At 40.0% G+C, this 14,433-nt stretch overlaps 1 protein-coding gene across 1 annotated transcript in view; it reads right to left on the bottom strand.

Annotated features, from left to right (window-relative positions):
• The window catches only part of LOC138789625 (leucine zipper protein 2-like), a 198,855-nt gene that overhangs the window by 132,079 nt on the left and 52,343 nt on the right, over positions 1 to 14,433 (bottom strand). Inside the window, exon 4 of the mRNA XM_069968364.1 lies at positions 482 to 544. Coding sequence (XP_069824465.1) covers positions 482 to 544 — 63 coding nt within the window. The remainder of the gene's footprint in view (positions 1 to 481; positions 545 to 14,433) is intronic.

The raw sequence follows: 14,433 nt of genomic DNA on the forward strand, positions 1-14,433 counted from the left end.
AATCACAAACATTTCTTTTTTTTTTTCCGTTCGTATTCCGAACCGAACTCTGGGATGTTCGCTAGTGTTAGATGCACCCAGGCATGCTTCCCCTGCTGTTCCATATGCATTCCAGAGGTGTTGGCATCATTTCTTGAGGTTTCATTGTGCACTTGGTGACCTCCTAATGGTCGAATATTGATTTTCAGGTCCCAAGTATTTTTATCCCGCAGACTTTAATGAGATTTGTAATTTGTTCGAATATACGCATATCGGAAGCTATTTGAATTGAATTTCGAATTATCAAATATTTAACTATTCGCTCATCTCTACAAATTATTCTTCTATATGCATTGTGACAAATGTTTACCCTTAACTCAACCACGGCATTGAACATAAACATAGAAATAGAAAGTATTAAACCAATTTTTCTCTGGAATGTGAGATGCCTAGAGAATTCAATTTGCATTCAACCATCATAAGAGAAGATCAGTGTACTCACCTCCTCAGCACGAAGACCGCAAAGCTTGCTTCCTGACATCAGTTTATTTTTCAAACTTTTGTTCTAGACAAAAGAAAAGATGGTAATCAAATAATATGACAGTCTTTATGGTTGTACAGTTTTATAAATTAATCTGAATCTCTACATAACTAAATCAGAAACAAATTTATATTCTGCTACCAGGCAAAAACAAAGTTTATATTACATTTGTTTTAAAGGGCAGTTGCTACAATTATGTTATTACAAATTTATTTCTAAAGATCACAACTATCAGTCTGCTTCTCAGGGACGGGATTTATCATGACAAAAATAAATTAAAGAGTATCTGTCATTAGAAAAAAAATTTTGACATACCAAAAAAACATAAACAGAAAAGTTCAACAGCAACCTGCAAGTGCCAGGACTAACTGCACATACTCCCGTACAAACAATAAAAACCTGTGGTAAAGATTTTTAAAAATGTGGCTCTTAGAAAACTAATTAAACAGAATGTGCCATCTCACCATACCAAGTTGCCCTCAGAGAGATGGTCCTACTCTAGCAATGGCCTCTCTTGGGCTCACATTAAGCCTACAAACTGGGTATGAAGGATTTGCGGCATGAAAGTAGCGTAGTATGAACTGAGGTGTTGGAGTGCTGTCTATTTTTTGCATTTTGTGTTACATATGGGGGGAGTGGTTACGTCCTGTCGGCTTAATGTTAGCCCAAGAGAGGCCATTCCTAAGGTAGAATCATCTCTCTGAGGGCACCTTGTGTGGTGAGATGGCACATTCTGTTTAATTAAATAGTTTGCTAAGAACCAAATTTTTTTTACATCTTTAGAAGAGGTTTGTATGTACAGTAATTCTTGGCACTTGCAGGTTGCTGTTGTACTTTCCTGTTTTTGTCTGTATTTTAACCACAGCGACATGCAAACTGCATAGTGTGAACTGAGGTGTACTGGCCATCTGTGTCTGTGAAAGCAGGATGGCTCCATAGACTTGCATTATGCAGCCTTCCAGGTCACATGACACAGAGCCAAGAGCGAATACATTGAGCACAATCGTCTTCAAGCTAGTTCTCCTAATTGTTTCAGGTCTGAACACTCAGACCCCAACTGATCAAAAATGTTGACATGTCTGTGATCCAAAAATATTTTCCCCCTAGATATATTTTCCCTCTATAATTTTATTTTATCTACAACTTTTAAGACTTAGGGTCCTCTTACACAAAACAATCCATCCGCAGCTGCAAATGAGCACAGATCCCCTATCCATCCCTTGTTTTCTGAACCTATAGAAGGTGCAATCACTGCATTTTTCATGGGGCCTTTTACGTATACTGTTATGGGATAAAATTAAAAGGCAGAAACAATAGCTGTTCACACAATGTAATCAATGTAATCAATTGTAGTCAATGGTTAATTGAATTGCGGGAACACCCACGAGTGCCTGCAATTCAATTGTAAAAAGATAATGTTCTTCCAGTATTCCAGCAGTATCAGCTGCAGGAATGCGCCAAATGCTGCTTGGCATGCAATGGACTGTGTTATACATAGTGTGAACACTAATGCAATAAATCTGGAATTTTCTTAAACTGTCTACTCTAATGTTAAACCAACTTTTAGTTGGCTTGCTTTGCACCAAAATATTTTGCCAGGTTGCACTGCAAACCATGTACAAGTAAATGGGAAAGTCGACTAATCTGCCACTTCTGAATTCTTTCCTGTTTTTTTCCCTACCCAACCATTTCTACCCCTCCATCCCTTTTTATCCTCTATCCGTTCCTGCCTTCTTACTTCCCTTTTTCATTCTCCTTTTTTTCTTTCCTTCCCTCCTTACAACCTTGCCCCCTTCCTTCACAATTTTTCTCCTTAACTCCCATTTTTTCCTCTTTCTCCCTCTATTCCTTCATTTCCCTTTCCTACTTCCCCCATTCTCCCTTCTTACCTAACCCTTCATGCCTTTCCTCCCACCCACCCCCAAACTTTTCATTCCCATTCTCCTCCCTCCATTCTTATTATATTTAATAAACAAAATCATTGCCTTTCACACGTTGTTGATTGAAATTTAACATTAAGACAGACATGCGTTCAAACTAAACATGAACTCTCCATAATAAACAAATCCTTATAAGCCAGTCTACACTCAGAGAGAGCCACATTATAATAATTCTTCTAAATCAGAACAGAACACGTGAATAATACCCGGACATTTGTCAACTCTCACAGATATCCCAGAGATTCCACTCCAGGTTTCTCCAGACAGGAGCGAAGAGTGGATCCTGGAGACTCATTTAAGAAATCTATACATACAAACAACACAATACTACATACCGATTCCTTAATTATTTCGGAATTTGAGATTAAAAATTCTAAGGAGGTTGGGAAGATATCCGCAACTACTATTCTGCGACCACCAAGTGAGGCACTTAACACGCAAGCTGAACTAGGTGTGAACAATACTTCTAATTCCCAAACCTCTTCCACTACCCACATATCCTCTGCTATGTTGGTTCCTAGCCCCGGGGAAATTGTAATTGAGGATACGGTTATTAATTTAGATACTTTACCATTGTCCTTGATTTCAGTGCATGATAATTTATTTAGTGAATCTCTTGAGGGTGCTGTGGGAGGATGCGAATCCGACATTTCAACCTCAATATCTTTTTTAGGCTCCCGTCACCTTTGTCTAGACAGGGGGCCAATACTCACCACACGGTCACAAGTCACCAATTCACTCCCTGTTCACACAGAAGTATTAACGCTCATACCATCTATTACGAGCCCCAAGGCTCAGAAAATCACCAATTATTTCCAGAGGATACAGAAGGATCCCAATCAGACTTCCATGGCAGGAGGAGGAGCAAAAAGAAAAATGTATTCAGAGGTTGTAGAGGGGGCAAGAGAGAGAAAAAAAGAAAAAACAGAAGTAAAAAAGACCCTATCCTAGTTTCTAATAGCCCAGATAAAATAACAAACAACAAGCCTGAAATAATAAAGATATTTAATTTATCCAAACATATACTTAATTTTAATGAACAACGTTTACTGGGTAAAGGTTTATCTTTTTGCCCGGTGTCCTTTCCTGATAACTATAATATATTTTTAGATGTAAATAATTTTGTGAGGAAGCTTACATTAAAACGTCATTTTTTGCTGAAAGAGAGGGACACGATTCCCCATAATGATCACAATAATGCAATCTTAGATTTGAACGGTCTTATGGCTAGTGAAGATATTTTTACACATGTAGACGTTAAAACTAGATCCAACTTTTATCCTATCCAGAGTCGTGGCCATCATGTAGAGACGTTTTTATCCCTAATGCTAAATGATTTGAGAGATATTAATAAGGAAGTGTCCACAGGCGAATATATAGATAACCTCACTAAAGGGGAACGTATAGCCCTAAAAAAATCTGAAATAGAATACTGATATCATCATTCGCCCTGCCGACAAGGGGGGGGGGGGAGAAGGTATTATTAAACAGGAATGATTATTTATGTGAAGCTTGGTGTATTTTATCTGATGAATCATATTATGTAAAATTAGAGAGGGATCCTTCAGTAGAATATAAAGAACTATATTGCTCACTTATCCAAAGTGCAATTGAATCAAAGATTTTGAACAAGAATGAAAAATATTTTTTAACTGTTTTTGACACTAATCTTGCTTATTTTTATTATTTACCGAAAATACACAAGTCACTCACCAACCCCCCTGGTTGACCGATCATTTCGGGAGTTGGCTCTCTCACTTCTAATTTATCTCACATATATATATAAAATGAGAAAAAATCATCAGCTAGAGGAAGTGTTTGTTTGACACGAAACGTGCGTCGCTGAGACCTGCCTGCCATGCTCCCTCTCCCTGCGTTTTTATGATTTTTCTATGAACAATAAAGAAGAAAATTGACACGTTGATGGGTGAGTGCCTGATCTTTTTTCTCATTTTATATATTTATGGATATCATCTAACTATCATTGAGCACCACACGGAAGTGTATTGAGTGTGTCTATACAGCTACTACTAACACAGGAGCTGTAGTGCCGAGTTGCTTCTACTAGTTGGACTTCTAATTTATCTCACTATGTGGATTTATTTTTACAAAAATATGTGTGTAAATTGCCTTCTTTTTTAAAAGATTCTTCTCAATTAATTTCTGAATTACAAGCACTACAATTGCCGACTTATTATAATTTTGTCACTTTAGATGTATCATCTTTATACTCAAATATTGATATCACTTTAGTGTTGGAGGCAACTCTTTATTATCTCGAGAATGATCCCGATCTCAATGGACAACAAATTAAATTTATTTATGATAGTAAGAATTTTATATTGGAACATAATGTATTTAATTTTGAGGATGTGGTCTATCGTCAGATACGTGGTTGTGCGATGGGCACTCGCTTCGCACCTAGCTTTGCTAACCTCTTCATGGGGAGGTTGGAGGCGAGTGTCCTCACACAATCCATTGATTTTAATAAGTGTATTTTTATTGGCGTTTTAAAGACGATCTGTTTATTATTTGGGTGGGATCTGAAACTGAAGCCCAACTTTTTGTAGAAAATTTAAATTGCAATCAGTGGGGTATAAAATTTACTCTGAATTTTGGAGCTAATACTATTGACTTTTTAGATTTAGAGATTTTTAAGAATGATGGTCTCCACATTGCTACAAGAACCCATTTTAAAAGTGTTGATGTAAATAGCTTTTTAGATTTTAATAGTTGCCATTTACCCCTTTGGTTGAAAAATGTTCCGTTTGGCCAGTATCAACGAATAAGGAAAAATTGCAGTTTGGAAAGTGACTATATACAGCAGTCAAAAATTTTGAAGGATAGATTCATTAATAAGGGTTATCCTAAAAGAATCTTAAAAAATGCATAAAATTTAAATAAACTCACTACACAAGGAAATATACTAGAAAAAATGAAAGAAAAAAGTAACATGAATAAAAATAAAAATATAACATATAATAATGAATTTGGACTTTGCTTTACAACTGAATATAATTGCGGAGCCATGCAAATTAAAAAAAGGTTTACAAAAAAGCTGGCCAATCCTTCAGAATGACCCCATTTTAAAATCTAGTATTCCAAAAAATCCCAATATAATTTTTCGTAGAACTAAAAGTCTGCAAAATTATCTTGCCCCCAGCAAAATACCCAAAAAGGATCTAAATAATGCTATGCAGATGAGTGATAAGAGGGGTGGAGATAGACCATTAGGAACTGTAAAATGTTCTAATGTAAGATGTCTCTGTTGCGACTGGATGCCTCAGAGTCCACATACCAGCTTTACATCTCGGACTACTGGAGAAAACTTTCCGGTAACAGGTTTTTTTGATTGTTCTGTACAATTTGTGGTGTATCTTTTGGAGTGCACATGCAGGTTACAATATGTGGGACGCACTGTTCAGACTGTTCAGTTTTATTGCTTGCTTCTTTGGTTCATGAGGGGTTAATGGCTGTTTTTTATGTCTAACTTATTTGCATATTGATGTCATCAAGTAGGTGGGTATATATGTAGGTGGAGATTACTTTGAGGCAGATGACACTTGAGAAAGAAACCAGTTTGGTTTGGAAACGCGTTGTGTCGCCATGAATGTTTTTATTTACAATAAATTTTAATTACTACTCTGCCTTTTTTTGGACCTGCGCCCTACGTACCCGGGTTGGAGGGAGGTCGATTTGCTTCAGTCTACACACTTGTCAATTTGATTAATTTAAGTAGTTAGGGGTCAGACACTAATTGATATAATAGACTTGTTTATATTAATTAATACATTATCATTGGGTTACAATAACTCCTACATCCACATAACATATCTGCACCATCAACAATAGAAAAACATAATAGTAGAAAGTGATAAGTATAATTCATTAGACTTAATGATTCCACTAATTATTTGACAAAAACCCAATATACAGTAATTATCACGTTTACATTGACTGCTATTATTATAAGTCTAGACAATAAAATAAAAGGCAGCAGTGGGAATCAGGCTGCATTACTAAATGTTATCTGAAGTTGCCTAACCAAAATATAGACAACAACCACACTTATGCATGTGCTCTTTTGATAAATTTGTTAAAAGACAATTCTATAATATCTTCTGTTATGTCTAAAACTAACAGACAACCCATAGCAATCTAACCAGCTTGTTTAAAGAAATCCTGAAGTACATTTACATGACTTGACTTTGAAAGGAATTACTGTATGTGCATGCATTTCTGGATATACTATTTAACCCTTTCCCGCATATGGACGTACCGGCACGTCCAAATCTGCATACAGTTCCTGCAGATGGACGTGCCGGTACGTCCACGGGATGACAGGGGCGCAGGAGCTGCACTCCTGTCATCCTCGGCGGGGCCAGGCTGTCAGTGATAGCCGGGCACCCGCCGCAACTGCCGAGATCCGTGCCGTGCCCGGATCCCGGCAGTTAACCCCTTAGTGGCCGCCGATACGGCGGTCACTAATGGGCCGGCGCTGTAAATCAGACCCCAGATCAGCCCCCCTAGTGGGCTGGTCACTAACCCTCTCCCTCCCCGCGGCGGCCATCAGATCCAAGATGGCCGCCGCAATCACTGTGAACAGACTAATGTCTGTTCACAGTGATCAGAAAATAAAAATGAATGAAAGCCCCATGCTCTCCGCCACCGGAGGTAGCGGAGAGCATGGGGCAGACATCGGGACCCCCCCTGTGGGGTCCCGGTACAAGCGATCAGCGGTATATACTATATACCGCTGATCGCTTGTGCCATGTGGAACCCGGCACTTTTTATCCCCTGTCACCATCAATGATTGGTGACAGGGGATAAAAAGTGTCACCGTGCCCCCCCCAAGTCGCCCCCCACCCCCCCTGTCACCCTCGTCCCTCAGTCACCCCTCCCTTCCCCATATACTCACCGGCTCCTGGAGCTCCTTCCTCCTCGACGTCCAGGCTGGTTATGAAGTGCGCATGCGCTCCACAACCAGCCAAGCTCTGAAAATTTAAAGTGACAGAGACCAATTTGGTCTCTGTCACTGAACTATGATTACTGTGATAGAAAATATCACAGTAATCATAGTAATACAGTGAAAATGAATGTATAAAATACAAAAAGTGACAAACATACAAAAAAATAAAACACACACTTTTTATTATAGTAATAATTGCAGTTTACTCCCAAATTACCCTTAACCCCCCCAGATTACCCGTAACCGCCCCAGGTTGTCCGTAATCACGCCAGATTGCACGTAACCCCCCAGATTACACGTAACCACCGCATGTTGCCCGTAACCACCGCACGTTGCCCGTAACTACCGCACGTTGCCAGTGACCCCCTCCAGATTGTCCATAATCACCCCAAATTACATGTACCCACCCCAGATTACCTATAAACACTTCAGTTTATCCATAACAATGTCAGATTGTCTGTAACCCCCCCCCCCCAGGTTTCCTGTGACCACCCCAGGTTGCCGTAATCATGCCAGATTACATGTAACCCCCCCAGATTGCACGCAACCACAGCAGGTTGCCTCTGAACACCGCAGGATGCCTCTGACCACCGCACGTCGCCTCTGACCACCGCACGTTGCCACTGACCACCGAACGTTGCCACTGACCACCTCACCTTGCCTCTAACCACCCCAAATTGCCAATGACCGCCTCCAGATTGCCCGTAACCACGCCAGATTACAGGTACCCACCTCAGATTACCTATGAGCACTTCAGTTTATCCGTAACCACCCCAGATTGCCCGTAACCACCCCAGATTGCCCGTAACCACCCCAGATTGTCCGTAACCACCCCACGTTGCCCGTAACCACCCCACGTTGCCCGTAACCACAGCAGGTTGCCTGTAACCACCCTAGAATACCAGTAACCACCCCAGGTTGTCTGTAACCACAGCAGGTTGTCCGTATCCATGTCACATTGCCCGTAACCACCCCAGGTTGCCCGTTACCACCCCAGGTTGCCCGTAACCACCCCAGGTTGCCCGTAACCAATCCAGGTTGCCCGTAACAACCCCAAGTTGCCTGTAACCACCCCAGGTTGCCGCGACCACCCCATGTTGACCGTATCCACCTCATGTTGACCGTATCCACCCCAGATTACCCGTTACCACCCCAGGTTGTCTGTAACCACAGCAGGTTGTCCGTATCCACCCCACATTGCCTGTAACCACCCCAGGTTGTCCGTGACCACCCCATGTTGACCGTATCCACCCCAGATTACCCATAACCACCCCAGGTTGTCTGTAACCACAGCAGGTTGTCCGTATCCACCCCACGTTGCCTGTAACCACCCCAGGTTGCCGGTAATCACCCCAGGTTGCCTGTGATCACCCCATGTTCACCGTATCCACCCCAGATTACCCGTAACCACCCCAGGTTGCTTGTAACCACCCCAGGTTGCCTGTGACCACCCCATGTTCACCGTATCCACCCCAGGTTGTCCGTATCCACCCCAGACTACCAGTAACCACCCCAGGTTTTCCGTATCCACCCCAGATTACCCATAAGCACCCCAGGTTGCCCGTAACCACCCCCAGACTGTCCGTAACCACCCCAGACTGTCCGTAACCACCCCACGTTACCTGTAATCTCATTTTTTTTATTGTATTTTAGTAACTGCGCTATTCTAATAACCATTACTAGCTGCGGTTTTGCTCCAGCAAATTGGCGCTCCTTCCCTTCTGAGCCCTGCTGTGTGCCCATACAGTGGTTTATGCCCACATATGGGGTACCGTTGTACTCAGGAGAACCTGCGTTACAGATTTTGTGGTACGTTTTTTCTCCTGTTTCTTGTGAAATTTAGAAATTTTAAACTAAATGAACATATTATTGGAAAAATTCGAGTTTTTCATTTTTACTGGCCAATTTTGAATACTTTCCTCCAATACCTGTTGGGTCAAAATCCTCACCACACACCAAGATGAATTCTTTAAGGGGTGCACTTTCCAAAATGGGGTGACTTATGGGGTGGGTTCACTCCACTGGCACTACAGGGGCTCTGCAAACGCACCTGGTGCTCAGAAACTTCTTCAGAAAAATCTGCACTGAAAATGCTAATTGGCGCTCCTTCCCTTCTGAGCCCGGCTGTGTGCCCATGCAGTGGTTTATGTCCACATATGGGGTACCGTTCTACTCAGGAGAACCTGCTTTACATATATTGGGGTGACATTTCTCTCCTGTTCCTCGAGAAATTGAGAAATTTCAAACTAAAGGAACACATTATTGGAAAAATTCGCGTTTTTCATTTTTACTGTCTACTTTTGAATACTTTCCTCTAATACCTGTGGGGTCAAAATGGTCATTACACCCCAAGATGAATTCTCTAAGGGGTGCACTTTCTAAAATGGGGTGACTTATGTGGAGATTTTACTCCGCTGGCACTACAGGGGCACTGCAAACCCACCTGGCGCTCAGAAACTTCTACAGCAAAATCTGCATTGAAAAAGCTAATTGGCGCTCCCTTCCTTCTGATCCTCGCTGTGTGCCCATACAGTGGTTTACGCCCACATATGGGGTACCGTTGTACTCAAGAGAATCTGCTTTATAAATTTTGGGGTAATTTTTTTCTCTTGTTTCTCGTGAAATTGAGAAATTTCAAACTAAACGAACATATTATTGGAAAAATTCGAGTTTTTCATTTTTACAGTCTAATTTTGAATACTTTCCTCTAATACCTGTGGGGTCAAAATGCTCATCTTACCCCAAGATGAATTCTCTGAGGGGTGCACTTTCCAAAATGGGGTGACTTATGGCGGTATTTTACTCCGCTGGCACTACAGGGGCACTGCAAACGCACCTGGCGCTCAGAAACTTCTACAGCAAAATCTGCATTGAAAAAGCTAATTGGCGCTCCCTTCCTTCTGATCCTCGCTGTGTGCCCATACAGTGGTTTACGCCCACATATGGGGTACCGTTGTACTCAAGAGAATCTGCTTTATAAATTTTGGGGTAATTTTTTTCTCTTGTTCCTCGTGAAATTGAGAAATTTCAAACTAAACGAACATATTATTGGAAAAATTCGAGTTTTTCATTTTTACGGTCTAATTTTGAATACTTTCCTCTAACACCTGTGGGGTCAAAATGCTCATCCTACCCCAAGATGAATTCTTTGAGGGGTGTACTTTCCAAAATGGGGTGACTTTTGGGGGGTTCTATTCTCCTGACACTACAGGGGCGCTGCAACCGCACCTGGTGCTCAGAAACTTCTTCAGCAAAATCTGCATTGGAAAAGCTAATTGGCGCTCCCTTCCTTCTGAGCCCTGCTGTGTGCCCATACAGTGGTTTACGCCCACATATGGGGTACCGTTGTACTCATGAGAACCTGTGTTACAAATTTTGGGGTGCTTTTTCTTTCATGTTCCTTTTGAAAATTAGAAACTTTACTCTAAACGTATATATTATTGGAAAATTTTAATTTTCCATTTTTTTACGGCCTAATAGTGAATACTTTGCTCCAGCCCCTGTAGGGTTAAAATGCTCATTATACCCCTAGATTAATTCTTTAAGGTGTGAAGTTTCCAAAATGGGGTCACTTATTGGGGTTTCCAGTATACAAGCCTCCTAAATCAACTTAAGATAAGAACTGGTCCCTAAAAAAATCAGTTTTGGAAACTTTCACGAAAATGTGGTAATTTGCTGATAAATTTCTAAGCCCCGTAACACCCTAAAAAATTAAAATATGTTTATGAAATGAAGCCAGAATAAAGAGGACATATCGGTAATGTGACTTAGTAACTAATTTATGTGCTACGACTTTCTTTTTTTAGAAGCAGAGAATTTAAAAGTTCATAAAATGCAAATTTTTTTAATTTTTCATGATATTTTGATGTTTTTCACAAAAAACACACAAAGTAGTGACCAAATTTTGCCACTAATATAAAGTGCCATATGTGACAAAAAAATAATCTCAGAATCGCTAGCATATGTTAAAGCATCACTGAGCTATGAGCGCATAAAGTGAGACAGGTCAGATTTTGAAAAATGAGCCTGGTCATTAAGGCCCAAATAGGCTTAGTCTTGAAGGGGTTAAATTAATAGTCAGTGGCAGAGATATTTGCATAAAATCTGCTCTGTGATTCTTAAAAACATTAATGGGAGTATTTATCAAGACCTGCACCTCAGTTGTAAGTTATCCCTGTCACCACATGTGCACACCGTATTTATGTAGAGGTGTATACCTCTTCATAAATTGGGGGCACCTGAGCTGGACATGAACCATCACCTAAATTTACCCAAACTCTAGCCTAAACCGCACCCTCTCCAAGAACAAAAATGCTGCAACAATTTTTCATATCCACCTTAGGCTAGCATGATAATTCCCCCTACATGTTACTCATTGCAATAAGCAGTAAAATATCTTATACAGCTACTTATTGACAACCTTTTGGAAATCCTGTTGAATAGTTACCTAGTAAAAGTGGTCCTAGTATGTTCTGATTAGTAACAAAGGACTAAGGACAAGAGGTAAAATTCCTCTACCTCTGTTTTTGTGGAGATTTAGAGTGGTCAGGATCCTTTAGAACTGTGCATTCTGGCAGAACCTATATACACTAGTGAATCTGGAGAAAAGGGGAGATGAAATTAGATAATATTGGCCTTTTTTGTTTTTAAAATATTTTGTAGCTATTGGTCTCAGCTTGTCTAAAAGTGAACTTCTCCTACTACCTTATAATTAAAGCCACTCTGCACCCACAATCTGCTCCCTCCAAACCATCGGATAGCTGCTTTTAATCCAAGATCTGTCCTGGGGTCCATTCAGCAGGTGATGCAGTTATTGTTCTAAAAAACAACTTTTAAACTTGCAGTCCATCCTTCCTCCTCGCCCTCTTCACCAATAGGAATGCCCCAGGCAGAATTTCTCTTAATTATCACTTGTCTGAACACTGAACGTGTCTTGGAAAGTTAAGGCACATGTTCAGTGCTCAAACAAGTGGTGATTAAAAGAAATCCTGCCCAGAGGCATTCCTAATGATGAATAGGGTGGAGAAAAGGAGAAGAGAGGTGTTGCCAGCCTATGACACTGACACTCTAGGCTACGCCAATTTGACACAGGGCTCAAAGTTTAAAAGTTGTTTTGTTCAGATAATAACTGCATCACCTGCCGAATGGACCCCAGGAAAGATCTTGAGTTAAAAGCAGCAATCTGACAGTACAAGCAGTTTGGAGGGGCAGATTGTGGGTACAGAGCCACTTTAAGCTCTGCTTGTATTTTTGTTGGAGGCTACACAGGGGACCTCTGTCACAGATTCCACATTTAGGGTATATTTACATGCTGAAATACAGTGGCGTTAGTTTACAGCCCCCGCTGTACAGCTGCTGTATTAATTGTTGCTGTGGTCTGACACTGCAATGTGGAAACTATGTGACAAATCTGCATCATACGGTAAGTTGACATGGTGAGGATTTTTAAATTCACACATTTTCAAACAGGGAAATTTCCACTGTTTATGAAATACATTTCAACAAATTACTTCTAATTTGTTCTGCAATGGATTTGCTGAGCAGGTTTCTGTACACAAAATGTATTCAATGGGACTTTACCCTTATACAGCCATTGTAAATTTTTAAGTGAAATCTATTTTATGGCACTCTTCCACTTCAACATGTATTGTTTTCTAAGCCAGTAAAGCAAAACTTTTTTTTTTAATTCTACATGTGTATTTTACACCAGTGTTGAACAGAAAGTCTTCTCAGATTAGATAGTGGACCCTTTAGAGCACATCTTTTAGAGACAACATATGGTAAATGTTGAAATATAAACCCATTCATGGAAAACATTAACCACAAATTGCTATTTTAGAACAGTTGTAACTTAAAATTCCCTCATGGACAACATTAAAGAAACACATTTACCATATGCTATATATAAAATCAACATACACAAGGTTATAATGGTAAATCTGATGAAAAGTCCCAAGATTCTTATGTTTCTTCACATTTTGAATTTACTTTCTGATAAGAATAAGGCCGTGTTCACGCACAGTAAAAGAAATCCCCCAAAATCCCCCCAAAAAACTAAATATGGTTGTAATTTAAGTGATAATGGTGAAAAGTAAAAAAAAAAGTATTTTGGGAAAGCAGGTTGTTAAAAAAAAAAAAAAAAAAAAAGGTCGTAAATAAGGAGCTTGTTCAGGATTTTGGTGATCATAATCAATTCTGCCAAATTGCCTTCATCCTTTACATTAAAAATAACCTGAAATTTTGCCTTAAAGGTACATATATATATATATATATATATATATATATATATATATATATATATTTCACGTTATGTGAACAAAGCCTAAATGTGGAATGATAGACTCATATAACCCAGAATTACTATTGTGGCCCTAGTAGATACCTAATGAAAGGTAGTGTTAAAAGTTTAACCTTTAAACCCAGTAATTGTATTGCTCCTTAATAAGAGCCAGGAAGCAGGTTTGAGACATAGTAGAGTGGGCAGTTTGATAGTGGTTTAAGGGGATATGGATAGTAAGTTGAGGCGAGACCTATAACCCTTTAATCCCTTAATGCATAATTATTTGCATGTATGTGTTTGTGCTGTTAAAGGTGTATGGATCTGGCTTGGATGTTGAGCATGTTTCATAAATGTTTCCTCCCAAATGCTATTGGCAGACAGGGACCACCCCTCATGGCTGACAAAGACCAATAGACCATGGTGGCTATTTAACCATTTAAATGCAGCTATCAAAACTGACAGCTGCATTTAAAGGGCCTCAACATTACTCAGTGGTGGTTTAGTGGTCCAGATCGGTTTCAAGGTCCTCCAGATTGTGGGGAGCTGATCCGTTGTAAATGCAGCCCAAGGCCAATGCTACGCTTCTAGTTTTGCCACACAGTGAAAAACATAAAAACTAAACCTCCAAATTAGAAAAATTGTGTTTTTATTTTTTTATTTAACCTCACAAATAATTTTTTTGGTCCTACAAAAAAATAAGACCTGATATGATACTGTTCATGCA

This window comes from Dendropsophus ebraccatus, chromosome 4 (genome assembly GCF_027789765.1).
Source record: "Dendropsophus ebraccatus isolate aDenEbr1 chromosome 4, aDenEbr1.pat, whole genome shotgun sequence".
In the NCBI taxonomy this organism is placed as follows: Eukaryota; Metazoa; Chordata; class Amphibia; order Anura; family Hylidae; genus Dendropsophus; species Dendropsophus ebraccatus.